Genomic DNA, 15,665 nt, shown 5'->3' on the forward strand with positions numbered 1-15,665 from the left:
ACATAAAGGAAGGTGGTTGTGGTTGCTGGGGGCCAATAATTTGAGTCCCAGGACATCCCTGCAAAAATTCCTCAGGGTAGTGTCCCAGGCCCAACTACTTTCAACTGCTTCATCAATGACCTTCCCCCCAATATAAAGATGTTATAACAGGACACTTCGATAAATTCAAAGTAATCAAACAGTGTCAACTAGATTTAGTGGGAGGGAAATCATGTCTAACCAATTTATTGGAGTTCTTTGAAGGAATCTCATATGTTGGAGATGGGGGAGGCGATGGCCTAATGGTATTATTGCTAGGCAATTAATCCAGAAACTCAGCTAATGTTCTGAGGACCTGGGTTCGAATCCCACCACGTCAGATAGCGGGATTTAAATTCAACAAAAAATATCTGGAATTAAGAATCTACTGATGTCCACGACACCGTTGTCGATTGTCTGAAAGGCCCATCTGGCTCACTGTGGTCCTTTAGGGAAGGAAATCTGCCATCCTCACCTGGTCAGGCCTACATGTGACTCCAGAGCCACAGTAATGTGGTTGACTCTCAACTGCCCTCCAGAGGTAACTAGGGATGGGCAATAAATGCTTGGCCAGCCAGTGATGCCCATGTCCCATGAATGAATAAAAAAAGATAAAAGAGAACTATTGAAGATTTTAAGAAGGCATTTGATGAGGTGTCACATCTAAGGTTATTGCGGAAAATAAAAGCTCATGGTGTAGGGGGTTATTTATTGGCATGGATAGAAGATTGGCTAGCTATCAGAATGTTGGTATAAATTGGTTGAAAAAATTAATGAGGTGTGTGCCATAGGCATCAATGCTAGGGCCTCCATTTTTTATTTAGATTTGGATGAAGAGATCAAATGCTAAATTTGCTGATGAGACAAAGATAGATAGGAAAATCAGTTGTGAAGAGGACATAAGGATGCTTCACGAGGATATACCTAGGTTAAGGCAAAGATCTGGTAAATGGAGTACAATGAGGGAAAATGTGAAATTGCCCCTTTTGGCAAGAAGAATAAAAAAGCATATTATCTTAATGGTGAGAGTTTGTAGGGCTCTGAGATGAAGAGGGATCTGAGTGTCCTAGTCCATGAATCCTGGAACTCTCTCCCTATCAGCAGTATAGGAGTGCTTTCACTGCAGAGTCTGCAGTGATTTGTCACCATGTTCTCAAGGGCAATTAAGGATGGATGTTGGCCTTGCCAGAGATACCTACATTCCTGTGAACTGATAAAAAATAAAGAGCATGACAGGCTTCAGCTTCCTTGAGAGCAGGAGGGTGAAAGAAATTGGTCAGGTTTTGTACTCCTGATTCTATCTCTTGGGACCTTTCTTGGAATGCACATGCATGTACATTTGATGAAGTTCTTAACCATTAAAAAGTTCACAGGTGAAGAATGGTCACTTGAGTGGGATAACAGATGACAAAAGCATTTGTAGTATTGTACTCAGTATGTGTCATGATTTTCAAAAGAAGAGGGATAAGTGAAAAACGAAAGAGTAAATGGAACACTTGACATATTACCTGATGAGTATCAAGCCCATTAAATAAAATAGTATACTTTCCTCATGAGGTATTAGTCACTGTTAGCTGTAACGGCAATTAAGATTGTTCTATTCTTAGCTGTAAGATTCTGTATTCAGCAAGGAATAAAATGTTTGAAGGATTGTTCATAAAAAATACACAAATGTTTCAGAGTAAATGTACCATGTGCTTTATATATTGAAATAATACCTATACTTAGGAAGCTTAACAAAGACACTTGTCAAGTACATGACTAATGCCTAAATCTGCAATGTTGCGAGTACTTTCATAGTTGCTACAAAATGGAACTAACATACTGGCTGAACCATTTTCCTTGATGGGTATTGTGTTGGACATAATAATATTGGATGATATTATGAACCCAGTCCTACTGTGCTCAAAACAGGAGAGCAAATGGTAAAAGATGAGGATCTCCATCATGTATGTTACCTGCAGAAGCTTGCATAATGCTGTTTTAACAATGCAAATTGAACATTTACGTAAAGTGGCTTCAGCTTTGCACAGATGCCAAACTGGCAGTCTGAATCTGAAGCAAAGGCCTGAACTGATTCTGAGCAAAGCAGTTTGGTGCTGTATGGAGCCCACATCCAGTGTAAAATTATCTTAGTTTGCAAAGTGCTCAGAGACTACAGAACCCATGGCCCATTTTGTAAAATTACTTAACATCAATGTTCAGACGATGGAAATTCTCCTATCACTGATTTCTGAATACATAAGTGTCTAATGTTTGGGACGTAATTTTGTCCTTGTTTGTATCCACACATGCACAGACCCAACTCCTAATCACAACATTTGGGATTGGAAATCAGGTGGGATCGTAGTGGAAAATCATGACAACATGGAGCGGGAGGTCTAATGCACATCCCTGCCGACACTGCAATAAACTTTCCTCCTAATACTGCCTTGAAGATCTTGGTCATCTGACTCTGACTCTTCACACTGCATTTAAATGACAGTAAAGGGAGCAGGGCCAGGAAACCTGGTCTATTTCTCTCCATTCTTCATTAGTTACCACCAACCCCAGACACTGTCAGCAATGGGGAGGCAATGACCTAGTGGTATGATCACTAGACTATTATCCAGAAACTCAGCTAATGTTCTGGGGACCCGGGTTCGAATCCCGCCATGGCAGATAATCCAATAAAAAAAATCGGGAATTAAGAATCTACTAATGACCATGAAACCATTGTCAATTGTTGGAAAAACCCGTCTGGTTCACTAATGTCCTTTAGGGAAGGAAATCTGCTGTTCTTACCTGGTCTGGCCTACGTGTGACTCCAGAGCCACAGCAATGTGGTTGACTCTCAACTACCCTTGGGTAACTAGGGATGGGCAATAAATGCTGGCCAGCCAGCGACGCCCATGTCCCAAGAATGAATATAAAAAAGTTTGTAGATTGACATTGAGGCAGCGATGGAAAACCTGTTGTAGAAAGTTTTGCGGGGAGAAAGTCCACCATCGGACTATTCAGGAAAGGAGGGAGAGAGAAAGCACAAAGCTATCACTAAGGTTCTCTGGCCTCCCTGTGGCATTTTTCTCGGCAGTGGGGAGTCGTGTGCCATTGGCCGGCAGCAGGATCTTCTGGTCCTGAAGCTGTCAATGGGATTCCCATTGATTCCACCCCATGCCACTGGACTTCCCAACCAGGGGAAACATCTTACCTACACCTACTCTGTCTATCCCGTGAAGTATTTTGTAGGTTTACACTTAGATGTTTACTTTTGAGAAACTAAAAGATAATTGTGAACTTTGGAAAGATATTTTGTGTTACCTACTCGCAGACAGTGGCATTAATGGAGGTGCTACAATTGGTCAACCACCCTCAGATTTGAGGAAACGTAATAGGCAGTAATCCCTTTTCTGACAGTTATCCATTGCCGCCTTTTAGGACTGTACGCGTACAAAAATATACTTTACTGAATAGGTGGGGGGGGGGGGGGGGGGGGGGGGGGGGGGTCAGGCCAAGCTGTGTTATCCAAGGTCAGCCCCACAGGTGACAGAAATGCGAAGTAATAGAAGGCTGGCAGCACCCAAGATTCAGGACCATAGTGTATGTCTCTGTCTTCAGCAAAAGGTGATTAAGAGAAGAGAATTGGGATTAATACCTGATGGGAACTGTTGAAGCTTGTCGAATTGGAAACAGAATTGCTGCTCGCATAAATACCGGGTGATGGTGTGAAACTAGAACCTGCAGTCCAAAGAAACAGCACATTTAGAAATTTTACATAACTCAAATTAAGCATCACAGTAAGAATTGCAGATTGTAGATGACAGAAGTAAAACAAATGTATTATAACTGGTATTGGATGCATTTCTTGACCACGGTGGTGCTCACACTATTTTTGATGAGGATAATAAATTAACGTCATTATTGTGAGTATTAAAATATTACAAAAGGGACAAAAAGTAAAATCAAACTAATACATGACTAAGGGGATAAGACAAGGGCCTGGAATTTCCAATAAAAACACCAGTGAGGGGAATAAAGGAGTAAATCAGGGAGCAGCTTCTGGTGTCTGCACAAACTCAGTAGAGTAGAAATCAGAAAGTTGTTCTCTCAGTTACTTTGCTCTTCCACAAACCTTTCTGCACTGTTATCCTTGCTGAGAGATTCAGCATTCACGTACGTGCAGTGGTGTGAAATTGCTCTACTTACTCAATAAATACCCACCAAACATGTTGGAAAAATTTATGGCCCATACATTCGAGTGATAAGCAATATTCCCGGCAAAAATTTCATTGCTGAGAGCGGTCAACTTTTTTATTCCTGGGACATGGGCATTGCAGGCTGGCCAGTATTTATTGCCCATCCCTTGATGCCCGAGGGCAGTTGAGAGTCAACCGTATTCCTGTGGTTCTGGAGTCACATGTAGGTCAGACCAGGTAAGGACAGTAGATTTCCTTCCCTAAAGGACATCAGTGAACCAGATGGGTGGCATTTTAAAATATTTTTGCACTACCATGGCTGCGCTGTACTCATACAGAACAGGACTTGGTGCAGTACTTTTCAGGCTTCCGTGCAGCTGCACACCACCGAGCTATTGCTGATAAATTTTCTCCCTAACACAGAAACGTAACTTTTGCAAGTCTTTATTTTTTTACCAATAATGAAACCGCTTAACTTTTACTTACTTTTGATGCTTTGCATCTTCAATGGACTTACCTAACTCCTCCCAATTTTCACTTTGCACTAAAAACCTTATCAGTGTCCATTTCAGACATGAAATTATAATAGCTTCACTTGTTCCCCCAAACCCTATTCAGTAATTTAAACTCGCCAGGATATAAATTTAGCAGAAAAAAAGCAACCACATCGGATCTCATTAGATTGGAATCCAAACCCAGGTCCAAATGTAAATTGTTCAAAGATTTTTTAAATGAAGGATTTGACTTTCCTCTTTCCTTGGACTTTCTATGGTTAGTATTCCATTGTGCTTCTGATGACAGGAACACAAAGGTGGAAAATATGAAGAAATTAAAGGCCAAAATATGACCAGAAATAGGATTATTGCTAACGTTTCTAAAAATAAATAAATGACTATTCATTTTTACATCAATACTTTTTACAATGAAAGTTTATGCTTATTTCTGCAATTTCAAGATTGTAAGCTCTAGTAAAGCATGGTTATATGAAAAAGGCTACTAATAGTTTTTTTGTGACTAAGAACATGATGAATTGAACACTGAAAAATCTTCCAGAATTTCCTTGTAGCTGCTGCTGCTTCTCCACTGTCATTTTTATGGGCGTCACTGGCTGGCCAGCATTTATTGCCCATCCCTACTTGCCCTTGAGAAGGTGATGGTGAGCTGCCTTCTTGAATCGCTGCAGTCCATGTGCTGTCAGGGAGGGAATTCCAGGATTTTGATCAAGCGACTGCGAAGGAGCGGCGCTAAATTTGCAAGTCAGGATGGTGAGTGGTTTGGAGGGGAATTTGCAGGTAGTGGTGTTCCCATGTATCCGCTGCCCTTGTCCTTCTAGATGGAAGTGGTCGTGGGTTTGGAAGATGCTGTCTAAGGATCTTTGGTGAACTGCTGCAGTGCATCTTGTAGATAGTACACATTGCTGCTGCTAAGCATCGGTGGTGGAGGGAGTGGATGTTTGTAGATGTGGTGCCAATCAAGCGGGCTGCTTTGCCCTGGATGGTGTCAAACTTCTTGAGAGTCACTTTGCTGGAACTGTATAAATGGAGTTTCCAGCAAAGTTACAGCTGCAGCATGAGAGCAACTCCAAGGAAATTCCGGGTCAAATCTGGCCGTGCATGGACCACTGAAGACTGCTTTTAGTTAACTGTTCTGCTGATGTGGTGACAATGGAATTTAAAATAGCATCACATCTGAAATTATTTAATGTTGAACATTGCTCTAAAGAGAGACCTTTGTTGCTGAAGCTTTTTGTCTTGCACTCATCAGGATAAATGTAGGATACCAAATTACAACTGATCACAAAAACTTTTGCTAAAGGAAAAAGGATGTTGATAGGTTGGTAAGCCAACTTTGATTGGCTGAGACATTGCCATGGAGAACTCAATGGGGAATTACATGCTCCCATGTTTATGGCTAATTAAAAAAGGCAGGGGGCTTGAACATGTTTATTTTGTTTGCAGAGAGAAGATTTCTGCATAAGAATTTATGTCACTTCTAAAAAGGATAAATGAACCATGTTACAAGCTCAACTGATCATCTTAACTTGGTTATTATTGTAGCTAATACTACACTCAGGATCGTTCAGTAAGTACTGCCCAATCACATCTGACAAGACATTTTGGGCTCGATTCTACCATCGCGTTGCGCCTGTTTTCGGGCACAAAAACTTGATAAAGTCAGGCGTGAGGTGAGTAGCGTGATCCGCGCCTGCCTCCGCACCGGTTCCCCCTTTACCAAGGCCCAAAAATGGTTGTGATCGGAATCGCGCCCGAAACAGGCACGACGGCCATTTAAATGTATTTGCATGCAATTAAATTGATTTAATGGACTGCACAACCAACTTTACCGGCACTTCCCCCTTTACCACCGCGTTCACCCATCCAGAATCGGTGCGAAACAGACATGCTCCATAGAAGTCCGATTCGGGCGCTCCAGTTAACGAAGAGGTAAGTGCCAAGTGTCCGACGGCTCTCTGGTTGAGATCAGTGAGGGGAAGATGGGTCCAATGGCTCTCTGCTTGAGATCACTTGGGGGGGGGGAAGGTGGGTCCACTGCCATTCTTCTGGAGATCGGTGGGGGTGAGGGGAGGTCCACTGCCACTTTGCCTGAAAACAGTGGGTGTGAAAGGGGGTCCATTGCCACTCTGCCTGAGATCAGTGGGGGAGGAAGAGGGGGTTCGCTGCCATTCTGCCTGAGATCAGTGGGGTGAAAGGGGGTCCGTGCCGCTCTGCTTGATATCAGTGGGTGGGAAGGGGGGTCCACTGCCGCTCTGCCTGAGTTTGGTGGGGGGGAAGGAGGGGTCTGCGATCGGTCTGGGTGGTGGGGGTGTGGAGGTATAAGAGGGTCAGTAATGTTGTGGGGGTGGGACAATGTCTGTGGGGGCCAGGGGCAGGCATTATCCGGCCTGGGAGGGATGTGGCAGGGGAGCAGCATTCTATCTTTTTTTTGTGCATGCGCAGTTGGAGGCGCCGATCGGAGCTGCAGGGTTTTGGGTGCGTTTAGCCCCGCCCACAGGCATATGCAGTGCGATTCAGATTCACTGATATTTTTGCAGGCAGAGTGCATTTGGATGCACCTCAGAACGGGTCTAAAAGTTGGATCTGAAACACTCCCAGTTTCAAGTCCGCCCAGCACTTAGAATCAAAATGGTAAAATAGGGCCCTTTGTCTCCGGTTTTACAAATGCAGGCTGGTGAGTAAGGTCTGTACTCTACCTATTATGAACAGAAAGAGGAATATATTGTTTGATTTGATAAGCCAATCACTGAGACCAAGCTGGGCCTGTAAAGGGATACACCATCACTGAGAAGTATACTCTACTTATCTGACCTCACACTGGCACTGAAATTCATACATGATGGGCCTGATTTTACCATTTTGAGTCTAAGTGCCGAATCTGGGCGTCAAATAGATCCGAGCCTGGAATCTTCTTTCCAGCGCGCCCATCCACGTTTTGTCGGCTCCGGTCCAATTCATGCTGTGGGCGGGGCTTAGCGCTGGCGGACCGATCGGAGCTCTGAACTGCGCATGCGCAGTTCGAAAAAAATCTGACAGAGCGCCCGGGCTTGAAAGAAAAAAAAAAGCAGAAAGCGGAGAGAGTGGCTCTCTGACGGTCATCCTCTGGTCGGACACACACACGCACCCAGATCATCCTCTGGTCGGGGGGTGGTCCGCTGCCAGTGTGCGGCCAATCATAGAATCATAGAATCCCTACAGTGCAGAAGGAGGCCATTCGGCCCATCGAGTCTGCACCGACCACAATCCCACCGAGGCCCTACCCCCACTTAGTTTACCCGCTAATCCCTCTAACTGTTTAAGAAAGGGAATAGAAATGACCCTGGTAATTATAGACCGGTTAGTCTGACTTCGGTGGTTGGTAAATTGATGGAAAAGGTCCTTAGGGATGGGATTTACGACCATTTAGAAAGATGCGGATTAATCCGGGATAGTCAGCACGGATTTGTGAAGGGCAAATCGTGCCTCACAAATTTGATAGAATTTTTTGAGGAGGTAACTAGGTGTGTTGATGAAGGTAGGGCGGTTGATGTCATATACATGGATTTTAGTAAGGCGTTTGATAAGGTCCCCCATGGTCGGCTTATGATGAAAGTAAGGAGGTGTGGGATAGAGGGAAAGTTGGCCGATTGGATAGGTAACTGGCTGTCTGATCGAAGACAGAGGGTGGTGGTGGATGGAAAATTTTCGGACTGGAGGCAGGTTGCTAGCGGAGTGCCGCAGGGATCGGTGCTTGGTCCTCTGCTCTTTGTGATTTTTATTAATGACTTAGAGGAGGGGGCTGAAGGGTGGATCAGTAAATTTGCTGATGACACCAAGATTGGTGGAGTAGTGGATGAGGTGGAGGGCTGTTGTAGGCTGCAAAGAGACATAGATAGGATGCAAAGCTGGGCTGAAAAATGGCAAATGGAGTTTAATCCTGATAAATGTGAGGTGATTCATTTTGGTAGGACTAATTTAAATGTGGATTACAGGGTCAAAGGTAGGGTTCTGAAGACTGTGGAGGAACAGAGAGATCTTGGGGTCCATATCCACAGATCTCTAAAGGTTGCCACTCAAGTGGATAGAGCTGTGAAGAAGGCATATAGTGTGTTAGCTTTTATTAACAGGGGGTTGGAGTTTAAGAGCCGTGGGGTTATGCTGCAACTGTACAGGACCTTGGTGAGACCGCATTTGGAATATTGCGTGCAGTTCTGGTCACCTCACTATAAGAAGGATGTGGAAGCGCTGGAAAGAGTGCAGAGGAGATTTACCAGGATGCTGCCTGGTTTGGAGTGTCGGTCTTATGAGGAAAGGTTGAGGGAGCTGGGGCTGTTCTCTCTGGAGCGGAGGAGATTGAGGGGAGACTTAATAGAGGTTTATAAAATGATGAAGGGGATAGATCGAGTGAACGTTCAAAGACTATTTCCTCGGGTGGATGGAGCTATTACGAGGGGGCATAACTATAGGGTTCATGGTGGGAGATATAGGAAGGATATCAGAGGTAGGTTCTTCACGCAGAGAGTGGTTGGGGTGTGGAATGGACTGCCTGCAGTGATAGTGGAGTCAGACACTTTAGGAACATTTAAGCGGTTATTGGATAGGCACATGGAGCACACCAGGATGGTAGGGAGTGGGATAGGTTGATCTTGGTTTCAGATGAAGGTCGGCACAACATCGTGGGCCGAAGGGCCTGTTCTGTGCTGTACTGTTCTATGTTCTATGTAACCTACGCATCTGAGGACTCTAAGGGGCAATTTTTAACCTGGCCAATCAACCTAACCCGCACATTTTTGGACTGTGGGAGGAAACCGGAGCACCCGGAGGAAACCCACGCAGACACGAGGAGAATGTGCAAACTCCACACAGACAGTGACCCGAGCCGGGAATCGAACCCGGGACCCTGGAGCTGTGAAGCAGCAGTGCTAACCACTGTGCTACCATGCCGCCCTCGGTGGGGAGGGAGGCGGCAGGGGGGTTCCGCTGCCACTCTGCGGGCGAACCCTCCTCCCCACCGGAGGAATGAATCCCTCCTGCTGGAGTGGACGTGCGGCCATGCCATCCCACAAAACCTTCAGGATGAAGCGATTCCTCGCTAAGAAGATGAAGCAGGACCGGCCGATTCCACAGTGGATCCGCATGAAAACTGGCTACAAGATGAGTACAAGTCCAAGAGGAGACACTGGAGAAGGACCAAGCTGGGCCTGTGAAGGGATACACCATCACTGGTACACTACCAGCCACAGATTACTCTTCCCTGCAGGGGCAAGAGAGCGGGAGAGATGGCTGTGGCTGGTAGTTGAGATACACAGTGATCAAGATGCCAAGGTCCTGCAGGATAGCTTCGATGCATTCTATTTTGGTATCAAGCTTGCAACGTGCAGAAATGACTTAGGGTTCATTTACAAGATTGTTGATAGTTTTGACTTTCTGTGGAGCTTAAACTTTGGTAAATTTAAGCCACCTCCACCCCCATTTTTAATCTAAGACACTGGCTGAAAACTGTGTGGGAGCAGGTTGGATGCCCGATTTACATCCTTCCTGACCTTACACTCCATTAAAATCCATGGAACATAAAATCAGGTGGCTTTCCCAAACCTTCTCATTGTCGATGGGTGTGTTAGGCTTGAATCTATAAATAGCTTTGCCATGCTCCTGGGAATTGATGGGAGTTTCCTACAGTCTTTATGTCTCACTGTGGCAGTCACAGTCTAATGGAGAGTCAGTTTCCTATATTGCAGAGTGTCACAGAAAGCATCCGAGTAACAATAGTTGATATTCTGCAATGAGGAATAGTTAAGTGCTGCATATATGCTTGGAGCATTCTCCAGGTAGCTCTTAAATGGTGAATCATGGTCCTTAAGTTTATTTTTCAGTTGACTTTTTCTTTTGATCAATGCTGCTGTGTCGTGATAACAACGCACCAGTAACTTCATTGTGACTGGTGCAGCATTGAAAAAAATGAAAAGAAAGCAAGGCTCTAATTATAGAGCACATTTGAATTCTGAAAATGTTCAACCAAACTTCAGGTGTAGCATAAAAAATATATTTGGGGGCTGGAAAAAAGGTTATTGAGATAATTTTCTAAATTTGTTAATGTAAAGATAAAGGAATTGATTTTGTTGGCTCCCTCTCTATCCTGGGAATTGCAAAGGAACAGTGTGCCCAACGTGTCCTGCACCTGTCCAGGTTTGATGACTGCGACATGACCAAGCCTAGTGACAGCCTTAACATTCTGGGGAGCAGCAGCTAGGAGACGCAAGTACCAAAGATCTGTTTGGTCATAGTAATAGATTTGTTGCTTACTTCCAAACTTGTTTGGTTCTATTGCAGAGCCTCGTACAAATCCACCTGAGCTTGGGTAACTTATCCATACACTGTACTTTCAGCTTTGCCTCCCCAGTAGCACCAGAAAACCTGGGACAACATAAAAGGGGCAAAGGCCCAGATAACAGGCTATTTGCTTAACCTCTGCAATCAGGAATTTCCCAGGGGCAAAGGAAATCAGCATCATTATAATTTGAAGAAATGACCTGAAGTTAATTATAAAAAAGATTTGTGGCTGTGACAATTAGATTCAATTATTTCAAAAGTAAGTAACAAGGTCTGTGGAATAACTTTGTCTGGGTGAAGTAGTTCCTCTTCGACTGACTGAGTTGAGGAAGAATTTCTTCATCCAAATGGTTGTGAATCTGTGGAATTCCTTGCCCAGTGAAGCAGTCAAGGTTACCTCATTGAATATTTTTAAGGTAAGGATAGATAACATTTTGAACAGTAAAGGAATTAAGGATTATGGTGAGCGGGCGGGTAAGACCATAAGACAAAGGAGCAGAATTAGGCCACTCAGCCCATCAAGTCTGCTCCACCATTCAATCACGGCTGATATTTTTCTCATCCCCATTCTCCTGCTTTTTCCCCCATAACCCCTGATCCCCTTATTAATCAAGAACCTTTCTATCTCTGTCTTAAAGACACTCAATGACCTGGCCTCCAAAGTCTTCTGTGGCAAAGAGAAATTCCACCTCATCCCTGTTTTAAAGGATCGCCCCTTTAGCCTGAGGTTGTGCCCTCTGGTTCTAGTTTTTCCTACTCATGGAAACATCCTCTCTCCACATCCACTCTATCCAGACCTCGCAGTATCCTGTAAGTTTCAGTAAGATCCCCCCCCCACCCCTCATCCTTCTAAACTCCAACAGACCCAGAGTCCTCAACCGTTCCTCATACGACAAGCTCTTTATTCCAGGGATCATTCTTGTGAACTTCTTCTGGACCCTTTCCAAGGCCAGCACATCCTTCCTTAGATATGGGGCCCACAATACTCCAAATGGGGTCTGACCAGACCCTTATAGAGCCTCAGAAGCACATCCCTACTCTTGTATTCTAGCCCTCTCGACATGAATGCTAACATTGCATTTGCCTTCCTAACTGCTGACTAAACCTGCACGTTAATCTTAAGAGAATCTTGAACAATGACTTCCAAGTCCTTTTGTGTTTCTGATTTCCTCAGCATTTCCCCATTTAGAAAATAGTCTATGCCTCCATTCTTTCTTCCAAAGTGCATAACCTCACATTTTTCTACATTGTATTCCATCTGCCACTTCTTTGCCCACTCTCCTATGTCCAAGTCTTTCTGCAGCCCCCCTGCTTCCTCGATACTACCTGTCCCTCTACATATCTTTGTATCATCTGCAAACTTAGCAACAGTGACTTCAGTTCCTTCCTCCAAATTGTTAATGTATATTGTGAAAAGTTGTGGTCCAGCACTGATTCCTGAGGCACACCACTAGTCACCGGCTGCCATCCTGAAAAAGACCACTTTATCCCCACTCTTTGCCTTCTGCCAGTCAGCCAATCCTCTATCCATGCCAGGAATCTTACCCTTAACACCATGGGCACTTAGTTTATTTAACAGTCTCCTATGTGGCACCTTGTCAAAGGCCTTCTGGAAATCTAAATAAATCACGTCCACTGATTCTCCTTTATCTAACTTCCTTGTTATCTCCTCAAAGAACTCTAAGTAAGGGTAGGGGCAAGTGGAGCTGAGTCCACGAAAAGATCAGCCATGATCTTATTGAATGGCGGAGCAGGCTCGAGGGGCAGGATTCAGGCCTACTCCTGCTCCTAGTGCTTATGTTTTTTATGTTCTTATCTCAGCGTGAGGCTACTTCAGGCCTCTGCACTATTATTTTGAAAGCTTGAAATAGTGCTCAACGATTAATTTATCACCGTTGAGAATATGAACAGGGTCATAAAGGTCGAAAATAAATTAGTCGGGAAGCAGACAAAAAGGAGAAAATAACACTGCACTAACCTTGCATCTGGTAGGAATATGCTGTTTGGCCAGGCTGGGGTGCTGCAAATCCTGGGCTGTAACTGAGGCATCCAGTCTGCAGTGCAGATTGTGCTTGCGGTAGTCCCCCTTCTGTCTTGATTCCTGACAACAGCATACCCAAACTGGTTGAAACATTATGATTTTCTAACACTTCCTTGAAATGAAGCTTTCATCCCTTTGCTTTACAGTGGATGACCGACTAAACAAAATTATTGCTGTGGAATAATTAATTTATCACAAAACTTCAAGAGAAGTGCCTTACCGTAAGTGGGTAATCCATAGTGCTGGCCTGTTTGAGAATATGCTGCATAGACTGCTGGTTGCTGCATTCCTGAATACTGGGTTTGTCCGGCATAAGCTGTCATTGATTGCACTGCTGGTGTGGAAAGAATGTGTGGGTATGGCCTGTGGAGAAGAGAAAGCTATTAGGTCAAGCTGCCCACTACAAAGAGAGTAAATAAATCATAAAATCTTAGAATCCCTACAGTGCAGAAGGAGGCCATTCGACCCTTCAAGCCTGCACCAAAACAATCCCACCCACGCCCTATCCCTGTAACCCCAAATATTTATCCTGCTCATCTCCCTGACACGAAGGGTCAATTTAGCATGGCCAATCGACCTAACCCGCACATCTTTGGATTGTGGGAGGAAACTGCAGCCCCCAGAAGATACCCACACAGACACGGGGAGAGCGTGCAAGCTGCACAGAGACAGTCACCCTGAGGCCACAATTGAACCTGGGTCCCTGGCGCTGTGAGACAGCAGTGCTAACCAGTGTGCCACCGTGCATTGTGTACCTGCATCACAGTGCCAAACAGTGACATCCAAATATTCTTCTTCTGGGACATTTCTATTCTATTACTTGGTGATGTCAGCTGTTTGGGAAAAACACCAATGCAAATTTTATCATTCCAGATGTTAAAAAAAAAAATTGACTTGTGTGACACCATAATCAAAAATAATACAAAGAAAATGTGTTTCTCTTACACATCTGAGAAATCTCAATCATGCAATCCAGATTTGTACACAATTTGGTTTCCATGGAAATGTATGTATGTATGAATAAATACTTAGAAGGCATTCCCCTTTGACTGACTATCAAGTTTTTTAATACTTACTTGGAAGGATAGAGCTGTGGTGAGTATTGGTGTATTCCTCTTGGACTATAGCCACTACTTGTTATTACTACAGGAAAAAGAAAAGACAAGTGAAACATTAAATGACAAGCAGAACAAATGCATTTTGGATTTTGTGGCACAAACTCAAGTTAAGCAGGTGTGAGATGACTGAATAAACTTAAACAACTAGGCATCTGCGGAGATAAATGCATAATGCATGGAAAATAACATTTAGCATGGTTAGAGGAATTGCAACAAACACAGATTAAGATGTCTGCAAAAATGTTGGTTGAAATGTAAAATACATAATTTTATTATGTACCGATTTGGCACATTAGTCCTGCCATATTGCTGCAGTTGGAAGTCAGAAGATGTAAGTGGAATATGAGGTTCTGAAGACTCAGCATTGATCACCAAGAGTCTAAGTTTAGAAGTTTAATAAGTTGTAAAAAAAATTTAAGTTAAGTTAGTTCCCATGTTTGTATCCAGTGGAAATTAACCTCTTGAGGGGTTGCAGTAGGAAAGTTTCAAGAAATAAAAAGCTCAACTTTAATTGAGGCGTTGAGAAAGGGGGGAGGGGATGGCGGTGGCAAACGGTGAGGCTGAGGCTGGCAACAGACTGACCAAACCATCCCACCCTCACCCCTGTGCTCCTACCACAGCATGAAGCCAGGGAGATTTTAACTTTGAGATCTCAATTCCGTGAATCACCACGTGGTAGGTTGATGGGATTGGGATCTTGCATGGCAGTAGGTTGCTGCCAGGAACCTGTCAGAAAGATTCGCGAGGTTGGGACCTGTGGGGAGATCCTGTGTAACTGTGATCAGAGAAGAAGAAGACAACCCAGGGAGGTGAGGTTCAAAGTTTGCTCCTGCACCCCAAGGAGCACTCCTGCTCCACCCCTCCCCACAAGGAGACTTAGTGGGATTGATTATCATGATGTCAGGGTACGACATGGAAATGGAATGGAACACCAATATTTACATATTAACGAGCATTTTCGCTGCTGAATATTGGCCCCACAACTCCATAAATTCACCAATATTACTCTTTCCATCTGTGGATAATAATTTGATTGTAGATTCTGATAAATTTTGTTTGGTCACTTAAGTTTTGAATGCTTAGTTGCAAATTTAATTTATAAAAATTAAACCATATGTGTTTCTAGGTTAGGTTTCTCCTTTGAATAATTTGAGGATTGCATAACTTAGAAAAATGATCCAGAAAATATTTAAATTATCTCTGACCAATTAAACGATAGTGAACCAGGTCAGTAATGTTCCTAGCTGGATAGATTGAAGAGCTGTGGTATTTATAATGCTCTACAGTAATAACAAATAACTGCTAAAGTAGATCCATATGAGCCCAGCTGTAAACGTTTTCCATTTGTTCATTTTTTAATTTAGATAAGGTTAGAACTCACAGGAATGGAATGAATTATTCCACTGTGGGCTTTTCTCTCTACTCTTTGTATTTTTTTGTATATATAGAAATAAAACATGACAATACATTTGAACCAAAGTTGATTTTT

The 15,665-nt window shown here is 43.7% G+C and overlaps 1 protein-coding gene across 50 annotated transcripts in view; it reads right to left on the minus strand.

Annotated features, from left to right (window-relative positions):
- eya4 (EYA transcriptional coactivator and phosphatase 4) overlaps positions 1-15,665 on the minus strand; it is a 428,611-nt gene that overhangs the window by 110,837 nt on the left and 302,109 nt on the right. For all 50 annotated transcript variants that reach the window (XM_078212520.1, XM_078212514.1, XM_078212513.1 and 47 more), the window contains 4 exons: positions 14,135-14,201; positions 13,279-13,421; positions 12,996-13,118; positions 3,653-3,735 (listed from right to left, as the gene is read on the minus strand). In XM_078212520.1, coding sequence (XP_078068646.1) covers positions 3,653-3,735; positions 12,996-13,118; positions 13,279-13,421; positions 14,135-14,201 — 416 coding nt within the window. The remainder of the gene's footprint in view (positions 1-3,652; positions 3,736-12,995; positions 13,119-13,278; positions 13,422-14,134; positions 14,202-15,665) is intronic.

This window comes from Mustelus asterias, chromosome 5, assembly GCF_964213995.1.
Source record: "Mustelus asterias chromosome 5, sMusAst1.hap1.1, whole genome shotgun sequence".
Lineage (NCBI taxonomy): Eukaryota > Metazoa > Chordata > Chondrichthyes > Carcharhiniformes > Triakidae > Mustelus > Mustelus asterias.